Below are 19,925 nucleotides of genomic sequence, written 5' to 3' on the forward strand. Positions count from 1 at the left end.
GTAATCTTACTACCCCTATACATCATCACAAATTAACTATATAACCACTTAACTCTACAGCAACTCTAGTGTCGCTCTATCAGCAAACATTAACTGCATGTTTTAAGTTGTAAAGTAGCTCTGCTGAGGCTATATGCCTGTAAAGTTTAAATCACAACTTCTTATCTGTAGAACAACACTACTAATGCTCTGTTTCAACTTGATACAGTAAGTCTATTGTTGCTCTATCACCGAAAAAAATAAACTTTCCTTCCTGTCTTCTAATAGAAGGTGAGTCGATTGGAGGAACAGGAGAAGGAGGTGGTGAGTGCTCTACGTTACTTTAAGACGATTGTGGACAAGATGAGCGTCGATACGAAAGTTTTGCAGATGCTTCCTGGTTCGGCTAGTAAAGTATTGGAGGCCATATTGCCTCTGATGCAAGTAGAGGCTCGGATACAGCACAGGTGTGTGTACCAGCACTAACAAAACTATTTAACATGGTATTTCGACGTGTACCATGGTTTTAAAATTTTCTCTTTTTTTCTTGTGCTGAAATCCCTCTCTGTAATCGCAGCTCGGCAGTGTCCTCCTGTCATAACTGTGTCTATCAGAGTTTGGCAAATCTCATTCGCTGGTCTGACCAGGTGATGCTGGAGGGCATCGACCTCGACGACAAGGACACTGTAACAACCGTCACCACAGTGATCAAAGCTGTGCTGGATGGTGTGAAGGTGAGGGGATGAAAAGTGCATTTGTGACAAGGTTAAAGCAACACAGGCATATTTATAACCCGAGTGTTTGTGTTTGTAACAGGAGCTGGTGAAACTCACTATAGAGAAACATGAGCAACCGTCCCCGACGTCCCCCAATAAACCAGTGCCTCCTGTGGTCAATACTGAGAGGTACAGTCATAAAGGCCAAAATGAATTTACCCATTTTGTATAGTGACAGTTAATAATGTTTGTCTCTCTATCTCAGTGTGTGTGAAAATCCTCTAACTGAACGAGAGAAGGCGATCCTGAGTAAGACCACGCCCATTGTCACGCCCACTGACAGTTTGACTGACATGTCAGAGGAAGAGGTTGCTCCGCCCAAACCTCCTCTGCCAGGAGTTAAACTGGCAGAGCACAGGTGAGGGGGCGTGGCTTTGGATATAATTGTTGTTTATAGGTTCAGAAAACTCAAAAAAGAAACTTTGTCTTAAAAGAAATGTTTCCCAAAAAAAGTAGATTTTACTTTTGAGTTCATTTTTCGCACTTGAAATCAACAGTTTGAGCTTGTTGCATTGTGGGATTGCTTTCTCATTAAATGTAGTAGCTCATTGTAGAATTCCATGCATACAGAAGGTTGCTCGGAATACATATTCAATAAGATGCCATCAAACAGGCCTTCATATTGGTTGTGTCCCAAATCATTTGATACCTCACTGTTTCCTTTACAGCTGACAGATTAAGGTAAATATGCTTGTGTACTGCGTAGGATGCATTGTTGAGATGAAAATCAAGTATACTTTAGTGTGCATTAGTTAGTGTGTGCTGTAGTGAATACTCAGGAAGTATATTAGCATGTAATAAGCAGTTGAAGTATTTAGTATCTTTAGCGATGATGGTAATTTCCCACAGATGAGTCATTCTTAAATCTGCTTTTTTCTACTAGCATGTATCTAAATATATTCAAATGAGAATACATTCGATATACACACACACACAAACACATTCAACAGCATCCTCTCTTGGTGGCGCTTGGCTTCCGAAGCAGAGGTTTGTTTTTCCGTTATTTTTGTCTGTGATAAGAGACTGAACTATATTAGAGACATGTAGGAGTGAAATAAGCATCATAGACACTTTCTTCAAAGGGGAAATATGGATGGTTGTGAGTTATCTGATGAGAAGAGGTGTGTGTGGATGGTCCATGAGATCACGTTAGCTATTTACTTATGTCAGAGTACATGGCATATTTAGTTCGACATCAGTGACATCAAGGCTATAGTTCAGAGCTGTATTTTGTTCGAAATATCACACTTCTGCAGGTCACATTTAATTCTCAGGTTTTTTTTTTTTTTGCAATGGAAATATGTGCAAACACAATTTCAGTTAATAGTGCACCAACGAATTGGCAACTATTTAGTTTTAGTATTTAGTATTTTTTTATATTATGATTTTTTTCAACTTACAATTTTCAATGTCAAGTTCAACTCTGTTAATACTATGCCAAATAAATAGTTATTTGATTTTATGTTGATATTTAATGCACATCTCATTATTATTGTATATAATACTTTTTTTTATATTTTAATAATTTATATTGTAGCCATCTTTAAATAAGTTATTTTTTTAAATGTCAACTTAACTGTTTCAAATATTTTTTTTCTGCTTTTAGAAACAACTATATCATCCATCACTAACCTCTGAATAATAATAATAATACTAGTCAAAAAAAAAATGTACACATTTTATTGCCAGTATCACCCCATTAGCAGACCGTCTCTAATATTTTAATATATAATGGCGTTTTATCGGCCATCAGCCACCTGCACTTAATTTTGCATGCTTTTGCAGCCGTATCAGTCAATGTTCCAGTGCTTTCAGTGCGAGATATTGAACAAACTGTATTTCCATCCCTCACAGCCTCGTTTTCGTTTGTGCAAAATTCAACATATCATCTGCTGTAATTAACGTCTGTGTGTCTGTTGAGCTTGTTATATACTGTGTGATTCTTTCAGCAACTGTTTCTGTTTTTCTATCAATCTTTGTGTCTTTCAATCATTTCTGCATTTTCATTCAATTTTGTGTGTTATTTCTCTGGAATCGTTTGCTCATCCTCTTGCTCTGTACTCTGTGATTGTTTGGTTGTCCTGGGACAGGAACAGGATGCAGTTGTGCTCCGATCCTGTTGCCGGGCAGTGGAGGGCCACAGCGATGAAAATGTATGTTAGCTAGTGGTGGCACCCCTCGGCCTCCCTGATTGGACGTGGCACTTTACCTGCATGTGGTTGTGTGGCACTATGTGTCCACTTGGATTGCACGTTGCAGAGTGACAGCCAATCAGAGGAAAGCCTGACTGCAGTGAATGTGCATGGCTGATCAAGACTTGTCTGTAAATCCTTAAAGAATGTGAATGGAATTTCTGTTGGAATCTCTTTAATAATTTGCAATATCATAATGGGAATACTTTAAACCGCATACACTGTAAAGTGTTTTTTGTTTGTTTTTTGTAATATTTTTGTAAAAAAATATTTTAGTATGTTTTTACAAGAAAAAACTTTTTCTTTCTACCTCCTTTCTTTCTACTATAACTTGTTACTCATTTCTTAATTCTAGCAATTTCTGAGTGAATTGTTTTTATACCAAATGTTTTTTGTATCATCAATGTTACTAAAGATTGAAAATTTTAATCGTTTTATTCAGTTTTTATTTTTAGATTTTCATTTTTCTTAAGATTTTTGTAATTTTGTCTTTTTTTGTTGTTGTCATTTTAGTATTTTTTTTTATGTTTATGTAGTTTTTATTAATTTATTAAATTTTTAGTTTGTTATCTTAATACATCAAGTTAAACTAAATGAAGATGAGAAATCTTCACAGCTTCCAAGTTGAGTTTCTTTCTTCTGTTGAGCACATAAAACAAAAAAATGATGGATCATGATGACATTTAAAAAAAATTCACAGTATTCTAAAACTTAATTTCTGTTTATCCAGTTGTAATTTAATTTAATCATTAGAAGATTCTTATTGATTCCCATTTGTATCCTTTATGAATTTTTGCAAATGATTCCAAAAATTCCAAATGGAATCCTGTGCATTCCATCAGGATTGTTGACTAGCGCCACATCCCTCCCACTGAGTGTTCTATGATTAGTTGATTCTAATGTTTCCATGGTTACCTGCTGGAGCTTCATTGAAGTGTAAGTATCTTCAGGGAAGCCCAAGATTTGAACTCAGCGCCCACACATTCCACTGCTGTGCTGCTTTTATGTGTGTGTTAGTGTGTTTGTGTGCAATTCAGTTGCAGGCTAGACCCTCACTAACTGTGTGTAGACTGTCTGTGCTCATTTCGTTTGACCTCGTTACAGTGTTTGTTTCATACTTGTGAGCTCATTTGCATATTTCTGCATACTGTGCCATAGCCCGCCCGCTCTGCCTCCTAAGAAGCGACAGTCGGCCGCCTCCCCCACACGTGTTGCTGTGGTAGCGCCGATGAGTCGAGTCCCGTGTGGTCTCAATCTGCCTCCTGGAGCTCTGAGACAGGTACAGCACCTGGGCATGACCCTTGACCTTTGACCTCTCTTAGATGTCCTGATCCTGATTATTGATTATTATTTCAACGACAACATCAACCCTAAGGTTGATTTCTTAACTTGAAAGTGAAGTGTTTGATATTGAATGGTGTTTGGATCAGTGTCCGTATCAATAACTATAACTATTAAAAAAACATTTTTGTTAATTGAAATAAAGCCGAACTTAAATAAAAAAATAAATAGTAGATGAGATGTGAACTAAAAATAAACTACTTAGAAATATAAAAAAAAAGCAGTTAACAAAATAAAAATAAAAATATGAAAATAAAAATAAAAGCTAATTCTAAATAGTAATAAAAAAATAAAAGTACTAATAATAAATACTAATATGAATAACAGAGTTAACTCTCAGAGCAGATTTAAGAAATGAAAATTGAAATACTAAGGACACATTTTTTCAAATATACATTTTTATCCTGATCTTAGTTGGTCAAACTGTTGATTAGCAGGCTATTAATTTATTAGTTTAATACAAGTTCAGTAGTTTTTCCTCTATGGGTCCATTGCAGTAAAAAATCTAATATAGATATTTTTATATTATGTATTTTAGCACGACTGGAACACTGCTTTGAGCAATCAACATTCAGGAAATTACCTGTCACATTCATAAAAATAAAAACAATTATAAAAGTAATGCTAAAACATAATCTATTGAATTTTTATTTTTTTTTCCAATTAAAAATTATTTTAATTTGTTTTTAATAATTTTTAATTTCTATGCATTTTATTTTAGATTTTTTATTTTAATTTACATTTACGTTATATTTTACCATTTGTACTGTTGTCATTTTGTTTCATTTGCACTGCTTTAGTACTGCAAATGTTCGCTTTTTGTCATGCCAACTAAGCTCAAACTGAGGAAAAAAAAGCAATTATAAGAAAAAGCATAAAACTTCATCATGAATACATGCAGTTACACGTTGTTTGGTAATTGAGTTTGTTGCATGTTCTGTGTTTAAAGCAGCAGGAGTTTGACGTGGATCTCCTGCAGAGGCGTTTCTCTGGTGGGAGCCAGTCTTATGGAGGGGATTCGCCGCGTCTGTCCCCCTGTAACAGTATGGGAAAACTCAGCAAGTCCGATGAGCAGCTCTCGTCACTGGAGCGAGACAGCGGCCAGTGCTCTCGCAACACTAGCTGTGAAACACTAGGTATGCAAACACTATTATGAATTAAAGTTGAAGATTTCTGAGCACTTATCAGGATGTGATTCTCTCTTTCTTTGTCTATAGAGGGATATGATCCAGATTACGACTTCCTGCATCAGGATCTATCGGTATCCGAGCCTTTACCGTTTCCGACGGGAACTGGCAGCAGTCTGAGCCCTCTCCCAGAATGCCATGGGGAGTCTCAGTCGTTAAGCCCCGCCCATGTCCCCGCCCACCCTCGTTTCAGCGCTCCAGTCACCAATCAGGCTTCCCTGGAGTACTGGACCACACCTGGGCCGACCAATAGCGTGCTTCCCCCCGCCCTCCCACAGAAGAAGCGGCGGTCGGCGCCGATCATATCGTCGTACCCTCTTTACGAACGCCTTCCATCACACTACGATAACTTGTCAGAAGAGGAGCAGCCCACGCCGCCGTTCCCGCTGCTGATGCCGCAGGTCAACGGAGGAGACGACCTCTCACAGTGTACAGACGCCGACAGCCCGCCGCCGCTGCCAGAGAAGAAGGGCAAACAGAGTAAGGGAGTTATTTCGTTTTTTAACATTTTTTTAATTTTTAAGTGAGTCTCTTGAAATACCATCCAGAAACGTGTTGGGCATACTTCGTAAAACATGAAAAAGCAATATAAAGAAATTATAAATATATATAAGAAAATTAAAAAAATAAATAATAATTTGTTTAGGACCATTTAAGATTTTATGCATTGCTTAATCAGTTACTTAAATATTTTTTTATTAATTAATTATACCTGTAAGTTCTCATTACACTCTCTTTCTCATATAATTACTGTAAATCGAAAAAGTAATTTGTTATATAAATTGTATAATATATATATACAGCATAGTTTTATTTATTGTATGTCTTTATGCTGATTTAAATTCTAATAAAATGTTTTATATATATATATATAGTATTTTTTTTTATTTGTGATACAAAAATAGAAACCAAGCAAATACCTGTTTTTCACACATTTAACTGCATGTTAAACTGTAGTTCTGCATTACATAAACATTGTATTTAATAATTATTTTTATTAATAAGAAATTGTTGTTAAATATCTTTTCCAAAGTAAATATTTGATTTAATTTAAATATTTATTTTGTATTTAATTTAATAGATTTATTTTCCCATTATTATTTAATTTAATTCATTTAATTTTTACATTTTTGTTTTATTTTACCATTTGCATTTATTTTGCTTTATTTGCGCTGATATAGAAATACAATGTACACTTTTGTCAAGCCAATAAAGCACACAAAACTGAAAAAATAAAATTAATAGAGAGCATAAAATTTCATCATAAACACTGATTTCAAATCCACATCTAGAAATAAATCTTATATTTTGCATAAGAAAATAAGCCCATTGTAAGATTGTACATATTCCCAGATCCATTTCAATATTTTAAAATTAATTATTATTTTAAATTACTTGTTAGTTCTCAGTACCAAAATGCAAACACTTCTCTCTTTCTCATGTTATTACTGTCATTTTCAACTTTCATTACTGTCATTTTCAACTGTGATTTTTCACTGTTATTTACAACAGGATCTGCATTTTCATAGGTTTGAATAAAAGCATACGGTAGTTTTTTGATTATGAAATAGAAATCCCGCCTCTTTTACGTGTGTAACTCTTTTCTCTCTGTAGTCCTCCAGTACATGCAGTTTGTGGAGGATTACTCTGAACCACAGCCGTCTGTCTTCTATCAGATGCCTCAGAATGAGAGTATTTACGAGCAGCGGAGGAACAAGCGCTTTCAGGAGGTTTACGGCTCCAACGATTCCTACAGCAGCTCGGACTCCGTCCACGAAGCCGTCCCTCCGCCAGCGCTGCCTCCCAAACAGAGACAGCTGGTGAGTTATGATCCATCTGCATGCGTGTTATCAGTGAGCATGCAGCAGGTCAGAGGTCAAACTGAGCTTCTTTAGACTAGGCAACACGTGACCACGTCAGGGTCACTGTAAAGTCAACTGGAAAATTCGGATTAACTATGTTTTTTTTGCTTTTTGTGAAGTAGTTACAGATTAGATTGGGTTCCAAAGCCAGAACTCACAAGCTGTGGGAAGATTTTGTGCCACAGCAGCATCTTTATCATATTCACATCATCTCTTAATTTCTGAAATTCTGAAATGTTCAAAAAATTCTCAAAGTGAGATATGTAAAAAAAATATATATATATAAAAAAATTATATATATATATATATATATATATATATATATATATATATATATATATATATATATATATATATATATATATTTATTTATTTATTTATTTATTTATTATTATTAATAATAATAATAATTATAATATTTTTTTATTATACATATTATCTAACTTGCAGAATTTTTTGAACATTTTTATATATATAAATAATAATAATTTAAAAATATATATATAATTTTATTTTTTATTATACATGTATAACTTTATACATGTATAACTTTCACTTTAATTTCTTACTAAATAAGATATAGTTATTACATGCGTGAGAGTTATATAACATAGTAATTGTAAATATTTAAATGCATTTTATAGAAATAATGATACATATATAAAAAAAAAGAATGTTAAAAGCAATACATTTCATGTTGCCTTTAAATCATTTTCTACTTTTTTCTTGATATGACTTACTTTGCCTTTCTTTCTTTTTAACCTGATTTCATCTTTTGTTCTTTCCTCTCTTTTCTTGCTGTTCCATGTTTCTGTCTTATGCTCTAGGCCTCCTACACTTCTCCTCCTCCTTCATCCTCTTCTTCCTCTTTTTCAATTCTCCCTCCTTCTGCTGGGCTTCAGGAGGAGGCGGAGCCTGCTCTTGGCCTCAGCCTATCAGTGTCTAACTCCTTCCTCAGTGGCCACGCCTCTTTGACCACACCTGTGGTGAGTGCTGAGCAGTGTAAGGAGGAGTGTAACGCACAAAAAGATTCTTTCTCTTTAATAAATATATATTACAAAATGATCATTGTCAAAATTTTAACATTTAATCCAAATTTAAAAGATTTAGCAATTACTTCTTAAGCAGAATATTATTTTTATTGTATGTTTGCTTATGTATCATCTGTTTTCAGTGTGTTCTGTTCATTTTGTGTGTGGTTTGGACACACATGTGCTCTTCATATGGTTTTGTCATCACTTTTCATGTCTCTCTGGGGTGGTTATTAAACCACTGTTCAGATTTGACTTGAGTTTGTGAGTACAGTTTGTGACTTTTGGAACCAGAACCGAAGCTGAATTAAAGTTTAAGTCTAAAAGCTTATTTAATCTTCATTTATCTGTTATCTGGGTTTAAGGTTTTAATTCCAGAGCTTATCAAAATGCTGTTTAATCTTAATGTAGCATTAAAACTCAGTTTTGGGTCTGTGCTCATGGATGCCCCGCAGATAAGTTATTTTACTGCCTAACTCTGGCATTCAGTTGCATTTGATTAATAACTTCGATTTAATCACTAATAACATCTATTGCTCATAAAAGACATTCTGCTCATTACATCAGAGGAGGTTTGTGTAGTCAAACTTTTGATTGTTGGCATAAATCTGGGTTTTCTGCACAAGCTGTGAATTATTTGACAGTATCTTTTGATCTATAGAAATATTTCTTAGACTTTGGATCATTTGGAAGGTGCCATTGTTTATATGAAGGAAAAACTGTTCTCAGTAGTGCATCTGAGCAGATCAGCTCTTCCTGCATGTTTCATGAGTCTCATGTCGTATGAAGCTGATATTTTGTCTAGAATTTCAGATTCTACTGTTTAGCATTACATAGAAAAAAAACAAATGTACGTCATGTCCTGACAAAGCGTGACATGTAATGGTTCTAGCATTAAATCATTTTTCTGTCCTCACTGAAAAAAACAACATGCATATATATATAAAATACAATAATACATATATATACAAATATATATATATATATATATATATATATATATATATATATATATATATATATATATATATATACAGTACAGACCAAAGGTTTGGACACACCTTCTCATTCAAAGAGTTTTCTTTATTTTCATGACTATGAAAATTGTAGAGTCACACTGAAGGCATCCAGGGCTATTTGAGCAAGAAGGAGAGTGATGGGGTGCTGCGCCAGATGACCTGGCCTCCACAGTCACCGGACCTGAACCCAATCGAGATGGTTTAGGGGTGAGCTGGACCGCAGACAGAAGGCAAAAGGGCCAACAAGTGCTAAGCATCTCTCGGGGAACTCCTTCAAGACTGTTGGAAGACCATTTCAGGTGACTACCTCTTGAAGCTCATCAAGAGAATGCCAAGAGTGTGCAAAGCAGTAATCAAAGCAAAAGCTGGCTACTTTGAAGAACCTACAATATGACAGATTTTCAGTTGTTTCACACTTTTTTGTTATGTATATGATTCCACATGTGTTAATTCATAGTTTTGATGCCTTCAGTGTGAATCTACAATTTTCATAGTCATGAAAATAAAGAAAACTCTTTGAATGAGAAGGTGTGTCTAAACTTTTGGTCTGTACTGTATATATATATATATATATATATATATATATACATATATGTATGTATGTATGTATAGATATGTATGTATAGATATGTATGTATATATATGTATATATATATAAATTATAATATATAAGATCAAGACTTCAGAGTCTTATTATTACGAGTGTTGTCATTGTTGACTAAAATTTGAAAATAGTTTTTAATTTAAATAAATCTAAAAATAAAATACAAATATTAGATGACACTTAAACAAATCAGATTTCAGTTCATTGGCAAGGCAGTATTTCTAATTTTCTATTTTGAAAACAATATGACTATTGATTATAAATATATAATTATAAATATAAATGGTTCCAATTATTTAAACAACTTATTAAAATTACAAAAGCACATAAAATAACACACTGAAATTTGAAAACTGATAATATAAAAATAAAAGCTAACTCAAAAGTATTACAAAATTACTTTTAATAGTATGTAAATAATACTAACAGAACATTAGTTATTACAGAGCTGGGATTAGCGAGTTGTTTTTTTTTTTTTTTTTTTTTGGAGTTTTTTTCCCTGGTGATGAGTTTTATGGACTAGGTTGTCATGGTGAGGGAATCTGGGAATTGTCCTGGAATGTTCTGTGCTCTTGACCCCAGACCTTAGAGGTCAGAGCAGAAGCAATATGATGTTTGTGTGTGTGTGTGTGTGTGTGTGTGTGTGTGTGTGTGTGTGTGTGTGTGTGTGTGTGTGTGTGTGTGTGTGTGTGTGCGTGCGTGTGCGTGTGCGTGTGTGTGATACAAGATTGTGAGGCACCATATGTAAGTTTTTTTTTTCTCTTTCCTCACTCACTCCTCCGAGTCTCTGTGGAATGCTTACATTCCGGAAAGTCACAGACGGAATAGAAAGGGGGATGCTCTTCCCGATCTCTCAGGGAAACGTGTTGGACCATGTTTTGTTGTGTGTGTGTGTAATGGGATGATTTGGAATGCTGTTGGCGATCCGGAAGAGTCTCTGCAGGTGCTGAAATCCCTCTAAGACACATCCGGAAGTTCAGCCAGGATTTGACTTGTCCAGCATTGTGTCGTGTCGTCTGATGGATGTTTTCTTTGTATAGCTACAAATGTTAACTTACTGTCCTGGTATTTTAAACAAAACAGAAGATATTTCCCTCTCCGTACTCCAATCTTTTTCCTCCTTTTCATATTTATTTTTTTTCCAAATGCTTCCACTGATTCCATTTTTCCTCTCATAATTTCTTCTCTTTTCTTCTGTCTGAACCGATCGCAGAGTTCCGACCTGGTTGGTTTGACCAATGCCGGTAGAGCTCTAGATGGTGTGGGTGTCTCTAACGGGTCCTTGACCAGCTCTCTGGTCTCCCTGGCCGTCTGTCCTCCCTCTGAATCTTCTCTTTCTGACTCACTTCTTACCTCTGCGGTAAACACACAAACACGTTCAGTAATGATCTTATCTTACCATGGACTTGAATGGAATTTCAAATTAAGATAAATAATTACTATTCAATATACTTGTATTTTGCATTTCTATTTTAGCATTAATGACTAAAGATGTCCCCAAAAAGTATAGCTACCTTAGAAACACATGCAAAATTACCTTTAACGTCCTGAAAATACATTGTCAGATTATGTGCATGTCCTTGTGAACGTGAAACTACATTGTGCAAAACAATGTAAATGAGCGCCATCTAGTGCTCAGTTTCTGTTTCATATCATTTCTGTTTTCAGAGTAATGTCTAAAAAATAAAAGAGTGGAGAAGTGTGCCATTACTTTTTGAAAAAACTAGACAATTTTCACGTGTGGGACCGTAAAAGAGGGTCCTGGACTGTGTTACTTACTATTGTAATTTTTTGAATTCGATTTTATTTTGATATTTTCATTTTAGTCATTGTTTTCTCTGTTTTTTTTTCTTTTAAATAAGACTGCATAGTTTTTATTTATATATTTATTTAGATCCTTCATTTTTAGTTATTTAGTACTACTTATTTTATGTATTTATTTATTTATGCATCTTTAAATATGGACATTGTATAAGTGAAAGTGAAAGTGACGTGACATTCGGCCAAGTATGGTGACCCATACTCAGACTTCATGCTCTGCATTTAACCCATCCGAAGTGCACACACACAGAGCAGTGAACACACACACACACTGTGAACACACACACAGAGCAGTGGGCAGCCATTTATGCTGCGGCGCCCGGGGAGCAGTTGGGGGTTCGATGCCTTGCTCAAGGGCACCTAAGTCGTGGTATTGAAGGTGGAGAGAGAACTGTACATGCACTCCCCCCACCCACAATTCCTGCCAGCCCGGGACTCGAACTCACGACCTTTCAATTGGGAGTCCGACTCTCTAACCACCAGGCCACGACTTCCATATATATATATATATATATATATATATATATATATATATATATATATATATATATATATATATATATATATATATATATATATATATATATATATATATATATATATGTATATATATGTGTATAGTTGATATTTTTTAGTTTTAGGATTATTTAGGATTATTTCTTTGTACTTATTTTAGTACTTCATAACTATAGACCAGAATATCATAAGCAACCATCTGTGAAAATTGTGTTGTTGCAGCACTTTTGCATTAAATAATTTCCTCAGAAAATGTAAATGATTGTGTATTTTATTTGGTCTGTTTAATGGTGTTTTGCACAGAATTCACGATCTTACGGTCTGTCACCAGAAGTGTTTGATGGTGAATACTGAATGTCCGTCTGACCGATCTGTGGCGCTTGTCTGTGTTGTTTTTTGCTCTAGAGTGAAAGTGTTGATGAAGGCGGTGAGGGAGAGTATGTGAACCTGTACTCCTCCACACAGGCTAATGGAGAAAACACACACCGCACTGTAAGTGTCACACGTGTCATCGTGTTAAGCTGTGTGTGTGTGCGCATGTGTTTGGAGTGCAATCGTACCTTTGTTTGAATTCTTCAGGACCCCCCCTCATCATGCGATGATGTGCTACAGGACCACACCCCTCACATACCCACATCCAATAGCAAGGAAGCTTTGTCTAAGGACAGGTCTGAACTCCAGTCTTTGTGCATGTGTTTGCTGTATTATCCACATCTCAGAAATATGAAAATATTTGTGATACATTTTCTCTCGCTCACAGGCCAAAGGAACCCAGTCATGGTCAGATTGATGATGTTGATGAACTCTCCCTCATTGATCATAATGATATTATGAACCGCATCACACTCAAAGCAGAGGTAATAATACTGTTTAAAGCTTCATTAATAACCTTTATTAAACCACCGTTATGTAAATATTAGGATTGATTAATTGCTCTTTAATTCATATTTATTCATGCTTTTGTTTATGCATTTAATTATTTATGCATTCATTTATGAATGTATCTTTTTATATATTTATGTATGCATTTATTTAAGAGTTTATGCATGGATTTCTTTGTGTATTTATGCATTTTTCATGCATTTCTATATATATCTTTTAATGCATTTATTCATTTATCCAGGCATGCATCTTTAAATATGGAAATTTGTTCATATTTAAGACCCTGAATATTGTGCATATATTCAAATATGGTCATATTTTTTAAGTGTCCCGTTCGGGAAGAGTTGTGAATAAAATCTTAAAAGTCATAGAAATGTTACAAAAATATTGTTATGCAAAGATATAAACTTTTTCGTCAGGTAGAAATTGGTCTTGCATGAGGGCATTATTTATAAAATTTGAAAAATTTGAAGAAATTGTTAAGCATTGAATTAGTACTTACTCTACAGATTATAAATCTGTAGAGGCACAGATAGTATTAAATTATGGGTAAAGCATGAGGAATTGGAGAGAAATGAAGCTAACAGAGCTGTGATGGAAATCTGTTGCATGTGTTTATTTGATCAATTGTATTTTTTGATAAGGTCAGAGCTTTTGTCTGTTGTCTCTACTCCAGTATTTAGAGAGTATTTATGTAGTGTTTGATGCAAGTCTAAAACGCACGCACACACACACACACACACACAGACGTCAGCTGGTGCAGTGCTGCGATGGGTAGCAGGAGCCAAAGTGAGCCGGACTTCAGATGCCTGCAGTAATAATTCTCTCTCTTTCTCTGATAGAATGATGATGGTCCTGATGTGAGAGCCGGATCTGGAGACATACTGTTAGTCCACGCTACAGAAACAGACCGCAAAGGTAATTCACATGCTTATTTCATATGTCATAATTATTCTGCATTTGTGTGTTTTCTCTTGTAATTAGCCTTTAGCGTGTCTGTTAGACTGATTTATTCCTGCAGTATTTGTGAGATGGTTTGCTGTGTATCTTAAGTGTAACTTAATCATATTTGTCTGTTTGTGTTGTAGATCTGGTGTTGTACTGCGAGGCTTTTCTCACCACTTACAGAACCTTCATAACGCCTGAAGACCTTATTAAAAAACTGCACTACAGATATCCTTTCTTATTATTTGATCTGTTAGTAGCAGTCAGTCTGGATGCGTGTGTGTGTGTGTGTGTGTGTGTTTTCTTAACTGCGCTGCACATATACTCGCTTCTGTCACAGTCCAGACACTTTTAGGAAGCGTGTCAGTAAAAACACGTTCTTTGTGCTGGTGAGAGTCGTGGATGAACTCTGGTGAGTGAATACTTGGCTAAAACTACTCATAATGAGCTCCAGTCAAACTACACGACAAACTACTAACAGAAGGTAGCGAAGTTGAAGCGATTCATGCTTATGTTTATTTTTGCAGTCAAAGCTGTATTTTATCTGCTACAAAAAACAACTGGGGACTTAAACTGGAATAATAACATCATATGCACGAACAAATGTTTTTTATATAAATCAATATTTTTATTCAGCAAGGATGCTTTAAATGGCTTGAAAGTGACAGTAAAGACATTTATAATGTTACAAAAGATTTCTGTTTCAAATAAATACTTTTTCTTTTGAACTTTGTAGTCATCAAAGATTACACAAACAAAATGCATCAGTTTCTACAGAAATATGAACTGTGTTCAACACTGATAATAGTCACAAATTATTATCTTTGAGCTAATTCCTGCATTCTGGCAATTTATTATAGGTGCTAGAAGATTGGATCAAGTGATAATTGATTAAATTTGTTTTGTTTTGAGCAAATTAATAAGTAACAATTAATAATAAATACATACACACACACACACACACACACACAGCATCATTTCTCCAGTCTATCACATGATCTTCAGAAATCATTCTCATATGCTGATTTGCTGCTCAAGAAACATTTCTGATTATTATCAGTGTTGATAACTGATGAACAGTTGTGATTTTTTTTCTGTTTTCTGGTTTTTCTGGACTCATAGATAATTAGAAAGTTCAAAAGAACAGCATTTATTTGAAACAGAACTCTTTTGTAACATTATAAGTGCCTTAACTGTCACATTTGATCAGTTTAATGCGTCCTTCCTGAGTAAAAGTATTAATTTCTTTCAAAAGCATATGTTTGATCGTTAGTGCATGTGTGATTGATTTGTCTCTCGGTGTTGTCCGTGTGTCAGTCTGGTGGAGCTGACCGAGGACATCCTGAGGCAGTTGATGGATCTGGTCTTCCGGCTGGTCTGTAATGGAGAGCTGAGTCTGGCGAGGGTCCTGAGAAAGAACATCCTCGATAAAGTGGAACAGAAGAGGCTTCTGCGTCACGTGCACATGCTCAAACCTCTCGCCGCAAGAGGCGTCTCTGCCAGGTAAAGGTCAAAGTTCAGGGGTCATCAGGTCCATTCTCAGCTGTGTGTTTAATCTGCTCTTTCTCCAAAGGCCCGGCACCCTGCATGATTTTCGCAGTCATGAGATCGCCGATCAGCTGACGTTGCTGGACGCAGAACTGTTTTACAAGATTGAGGTAACACACACGTACTGTTTTACTTGATATAGTAATGGGAAAAAAAAAAGAGTTTTGGGATTTGTGGGTGTAAAAATTTAAAGTGCTGTTCTCACTGGCATCACTTTCTTCAGATTCCTGAGGTGCTGCTTTGGGCGAAGGAACAGAATGAAGAGAAAAGTCCAAATCTGACCCAGTTTACAGAGCACTTTAACAACATGAGCTACTGGTACATATTTACAGAGACCTGCTGCACCTTGTGCATAATGCACATAAAGCATTTCTCATTTCTCTTGTGATTGGCTGGCTTTACACTCAATTCTCCAGCAAACAAAGTTGTGTACAAGTACAGAGATTACTTATGAGGAAGAACTAGGGTTTGGAATTGTGTAAATGAAATTTGAAGTTACCTTTTTACTTGTAATTTCCCTTAATATAGGGCCTTATGAGATTCATTGTACAGTATTTTTTCCCAAATTAAATTTTTCCTGCTTTAATTTTCTGGATTCCTTTTAAATGGTTAAATGTTATTAATCAAAAGGCATCATCAAGATTGAAATCATGACATACAATTTAACCACAGTTTATTGAAAGTATAACTTTATTTTTTTTTAAGATGCCTATTATTAAATCTTAAAATTTTTCCCCCAAATTCTGTTTTACATTTACTTTTTTATTATTAATTTATAATGGGTTAATGGTTTAATTAAATGTGAATAATCAGTCTAATTAGTTTAGTTCATAAAACAATTTAATAATTTATATTAAAAATAAAAATAAAAATTTTAAAAAATTTATTTTTCAGAAATTCTATGTTTTCTGTTGTAATGTATTATAGATTTAATAATTAAAAGTGCCCATATTATGCCATTTTTTAGGTTCCTAATCGTGCACTTTTGGTTTTACAACTTTGCAGATCATTTACATGAAAGGCAATATTGGAAATGGCATAATAGGGGCACTTTTATTATCAGAAATGGTGTTATTCAAATTATACCATATCAAATTATGTGTTTATGATATGACATTAGCTTTATCAAGCTATAACCTTATATTCCAGCCTAATGTCTTCCATATTTCCCGTCATACTAGTTCAGTTTCTCTGTTATCCATCTGTGTACTCAAATGTGATTCCTCCTGTCCACCAGGGTGCGCTCTATAATCATCCAACAGGAGAAAGCTCAGGACAGAGAGAAACTGCTGCTCAAATTCATCAAAATCATGAAGGTAACTAGAGTAACACACAAATGTGTGACCCTGGAGCACAAAAGCAGTCTTAAGTCTCTGGGGTTTATTTGTAGCAATAGCCAAAAAAAACACTGTATGGGTCAAAATGATTGATTTTTCTTTTATGCCAAAAATCATTAAGATATTAATTAAAGATTATGTTCCATGAAGATATTTTGAAAATTTCCTACTGTAAATATATCAAAACTTAATTTTTGATGAGTAATGTGCATTGCTAAGAACTTCATTTGGACATCTTTAAAGGCAATTTTCTCAGTATTTAGATTTTTTTGCACCCTCAGATTCCAGATTTTCAAATAGTTGCATCTCAGCCATATATTGTCCGATCCTAACAAACCATACATCAATGGAAAGATGATTTACCCAGCTTTCAATTTATACATCCAACAGATGATGTATACATCTCAGTTTAAAAAACATTGACACTTAAGACTTAAGGTTTTGTGGTGTGAAGATTATGCTGTGGATTGATTATGAAACATCACTCTCTTTATTTTCTGAGTGATTTAATGTTTCTGTCTCGCTCGTAGCACTTGCGGAAACTGAATAACTTCAACTCTTATTTGGCGATTCTCTCGGCGCTGGACTCCGCACCAATCAGACGACTGGAATGGCAGAAGCAGACGTCTGAGGTCAGTCACACCAGTCTGACTTCCTCCTCACTGCCAAAACTAACTTCATTCAATAGTATCCGACCATATGAAATCGAAAAAGATTGTATATCTAACCTCCGTCTCTATTTTTGTAGGGTTTGGAAGAGTACTGCACTTTGATTGACAGTTCGTCGTCCTTCAGAGCGTACAGAGCGGCGCTAGCAGAAGTGGAGCCTCCGTGTATACCATACCTGTGAGTTTGTGTGTCCAACTAAACTAAACTGGAGGAAAATAAAACCAGGAGTTGGGAAAAATGAGCTGTTAAAGCATTTCAGACGACTTGCCAAATAATTGTCTGGATTTGCAATGGTTGGGAATCAGAGAAGCAAAAAAAATCATATCTTTGACAAAATTTGTGAGGTTCATGACATTGAATTTTGACCTGCATAAAACGGAGTGCACCAGTGTTATTTTAGGATTATTTACGTATTATTATAGTAGTTATTTATAATTTAAATGATCTTTTAATTTTTATAATTTTAATTTTAGTTTGTTTTAAATTTTAGTAATTTTTTGAGCTCTTTTCTAGCTTTTTAAAAATATTATTTAGCTTTAAATAATTTTTATTTTGGTCATTTTTAGTCATTTTATGACTTCAGCAAACGTATTTCAGTTAGTCGCCAAGGCAGCAATTCTAATTTTCATTCAAGTTTCATTTTTTTCTGTTTTATTTCTTTATAACTTTATTTTATGTAATCTTAAACCGAAAATTTCATAGTTTCTGTGAGCAATAACAAATACTGGCATGCACATCTGCTTAATTTCAACAAAAATGCCTTTATTAAATAAAACTAAAGAGTAACTCGTTTCAATGCCTAAAATAAAAAAGTACAAAAATTATATTTCATGCTAATTAAATATGTATTATTAAAAAAGAACATTCAAAAGTGTTAATCTAGGGTATATTTGACACACACACACACACATAACAGTTATTGATAATTGTTTAATTTTCTTTTTTTTTTGGCAGGGGTTTGATCCTTCAGGACCTGACGTTTGTTCACCTCGGAAACCCGGATTTTATTGACGGTAAAGTGAATTTCTCCAAGCGCTGGCAGCAGTTCAACATTCTGGACAGCATGAGACGCTTCCAGCAAGTGTGAGTAATGGCTGGCCTGAAACCCAGCGCTTGACGAGCATGAGATTAGATTAGATTAGATTACACGTGATTCATGCTGCAGTCCACGAGTTTGGGGTGGACTTTGCTTGAACTAATTTGTAGAATGAAGCAATGAGGCTTGAAAGGCTGTTTTCAAATCAAACATCACTGTAAGGCTGCCACGTAAGAAGAAAACGTTTATGGCATGAAGTCATGATGCGATGCTGAATCATTTTTAGATGAAAAGTTGAAAGAAAACACAACCCTGGGTCTTAAGTGTCAATTGTTCAGAATTTTAATTGATAGATCAGACTTTATTTGACTGAGATGCAACTATTTGAAAATCTGGAATCTGAGGGTGCAAAAAAAAAATCACAATACTGAGAAAATCACCTTTTAAAGTTGTTCAAATGAATTCTTAGCAATACATATTACTAATCAAAAGTTAGGTTTTATATATTTACAGTAGGATTTTTTTTTAAATCTTCATGTAACATGATCTTTACTTAATATCCTAATGATTTTTGGCATAAAAGAAAAATCTATAATTTTGACCCATACAATGTAATTTTTGGCTATTGCTACAAATATACCCCAGAGAAATGTTGAAATTGACAGTTGTGACAGTCATATATAATTACAAAATTATGAAAGTCATATTTATTATGACAAGTCAAAATTGTGACACAAAAAGTCAAAATTATGAAAAAAGAAATCATGAGTCATATATATTTTATTATGACAGTCAACATAAAAAGTCTTAATTATGACACACAAAACTATAACAAATTATGACAAAAAAGTGGAAAATAGATATACTGTGGGTCATTATGATGTTGAAATTATGACAAAAAAGAAACTTGACTTTTAAATTGACATACTAAGTCATTAGTCATTATTATGACAAAAGACCAGCAATGACACAGTCATATTCATTATGACAGTAATTATGACAAGTCAACATTGACACAATGATGACCGTCATGATTGACAAAACTCATAATTATGAGAAATGAAACCATTATGAGATAGAAATTCATACTTTTGGTTTGTCAAAAGCTATATTTTTTATGATTTTTTTAGACCTGGAACTATTTAGCTTTTTCATATGTAAGATTTTCATTAATGTATGT

The 19,925-nt window shown here is 34.4% G+C and overlaps 1 protein-coding gene across 6 annotated transcripts in view; it reads left to right on the forward strand.

The window, feature by feature from the left end:
* Positions 1–19,925, forward strand: part of LOC132130956 (rap guanine nucleotide exchange factor 1-like) — a 37,293-nt gene that overhangs the window by 16,473 nt on the left and 895 nt on the right. Inside the window, exons 3-26 of one of the 6 annotated variants that reach the window (XM_059542836.1) lie at positions 268–446; positions 557–713; positions 796–884; positions 961–1,113; positions 2,846–2,908; positions 4,106–4,226; positions 5,238–5,424; positions 5,506–5,955; positions 7,090–7,295; positions 8,165–8,323; positions 11,205–11,351; positions 12,734–12,820; positions 12,908–12,996; positions 13,089–13,185; positions 14,053–14,128; positions 14,299–14,383; positions 14,475–14,567; positions 15,473–15,658; positions 15,729–15,813; positions 15,927–16,021; positions 16,941–17,019; positions 17,571–17,672; positions 17,789–17,886; positions 18,664–18,792. In XM_059542836.1, coding sequence (XP_059398819.1) covers positions 268–446; positions 557–713; positions 796–884; positions 961–1,113; positions 2,846–2,908; positions 4,106–4,226; positions 5,238–5,424; positions 5,506–5,955; positions 7,090–7,295; positions 8,165–8,323; positions 11,205–11,351; positions 12,734–12,820; positions 12,908–12,996; positions 13,089–13,185; positions 14,053–14,128; positions 14,299–14,383; positions 14,475–14,567; positions 15,473–15,658; positions 15,729–15,813; positions 15,927–16,021; positions 16,941–17,019; positions 17,571–17,672; positions 17,789–17,886; positions 18,664–18,792 — 3,212 coding nt within the window. The remainder of the gene's footprint in view (positions 1–267; positions 447–556; positions 714–795; positions 885–960; positions 1,114–2,845; positions 2,909–4,105; positions 4,227–5,237; positions 5,425–5,505; positions 5,956–7,089; positions 7,296–8,164; positions 8,324–11,204; positions 11,352–12,733; positions 12,821–12,907; positions 12,997–13,088; positions 13,186–14,052; positions 14,129–14,298; positions 14,384–14,474; positions 14,568–15,472; positions 15,659–15,728; positions 15,814–15,926; positions 16,022–16,940; positions 17,020–17,570; positions 17,673–17,788; positions 17,887–18,663; positions 18,793–19,925) is intronic. The other 5 variants (XM_059542837.1, XM_059542838.1, XM_059542840.1 and 2 more) reach the window with 5 other exon arrangements.

Source organism: Carassius carassius, chromosome 47 (genome assembly GCF_963082965.1).
Source record: "Carassius carassius chromosome 47, fCarCar2.1, whole genome shotgun sequence".
Lineage (NCBI taxonomy): Eukaryota > Metazoa > Chordata > Actinopteri > Cypriniformes > Cyprinidae > Carassius > Carassius carassius.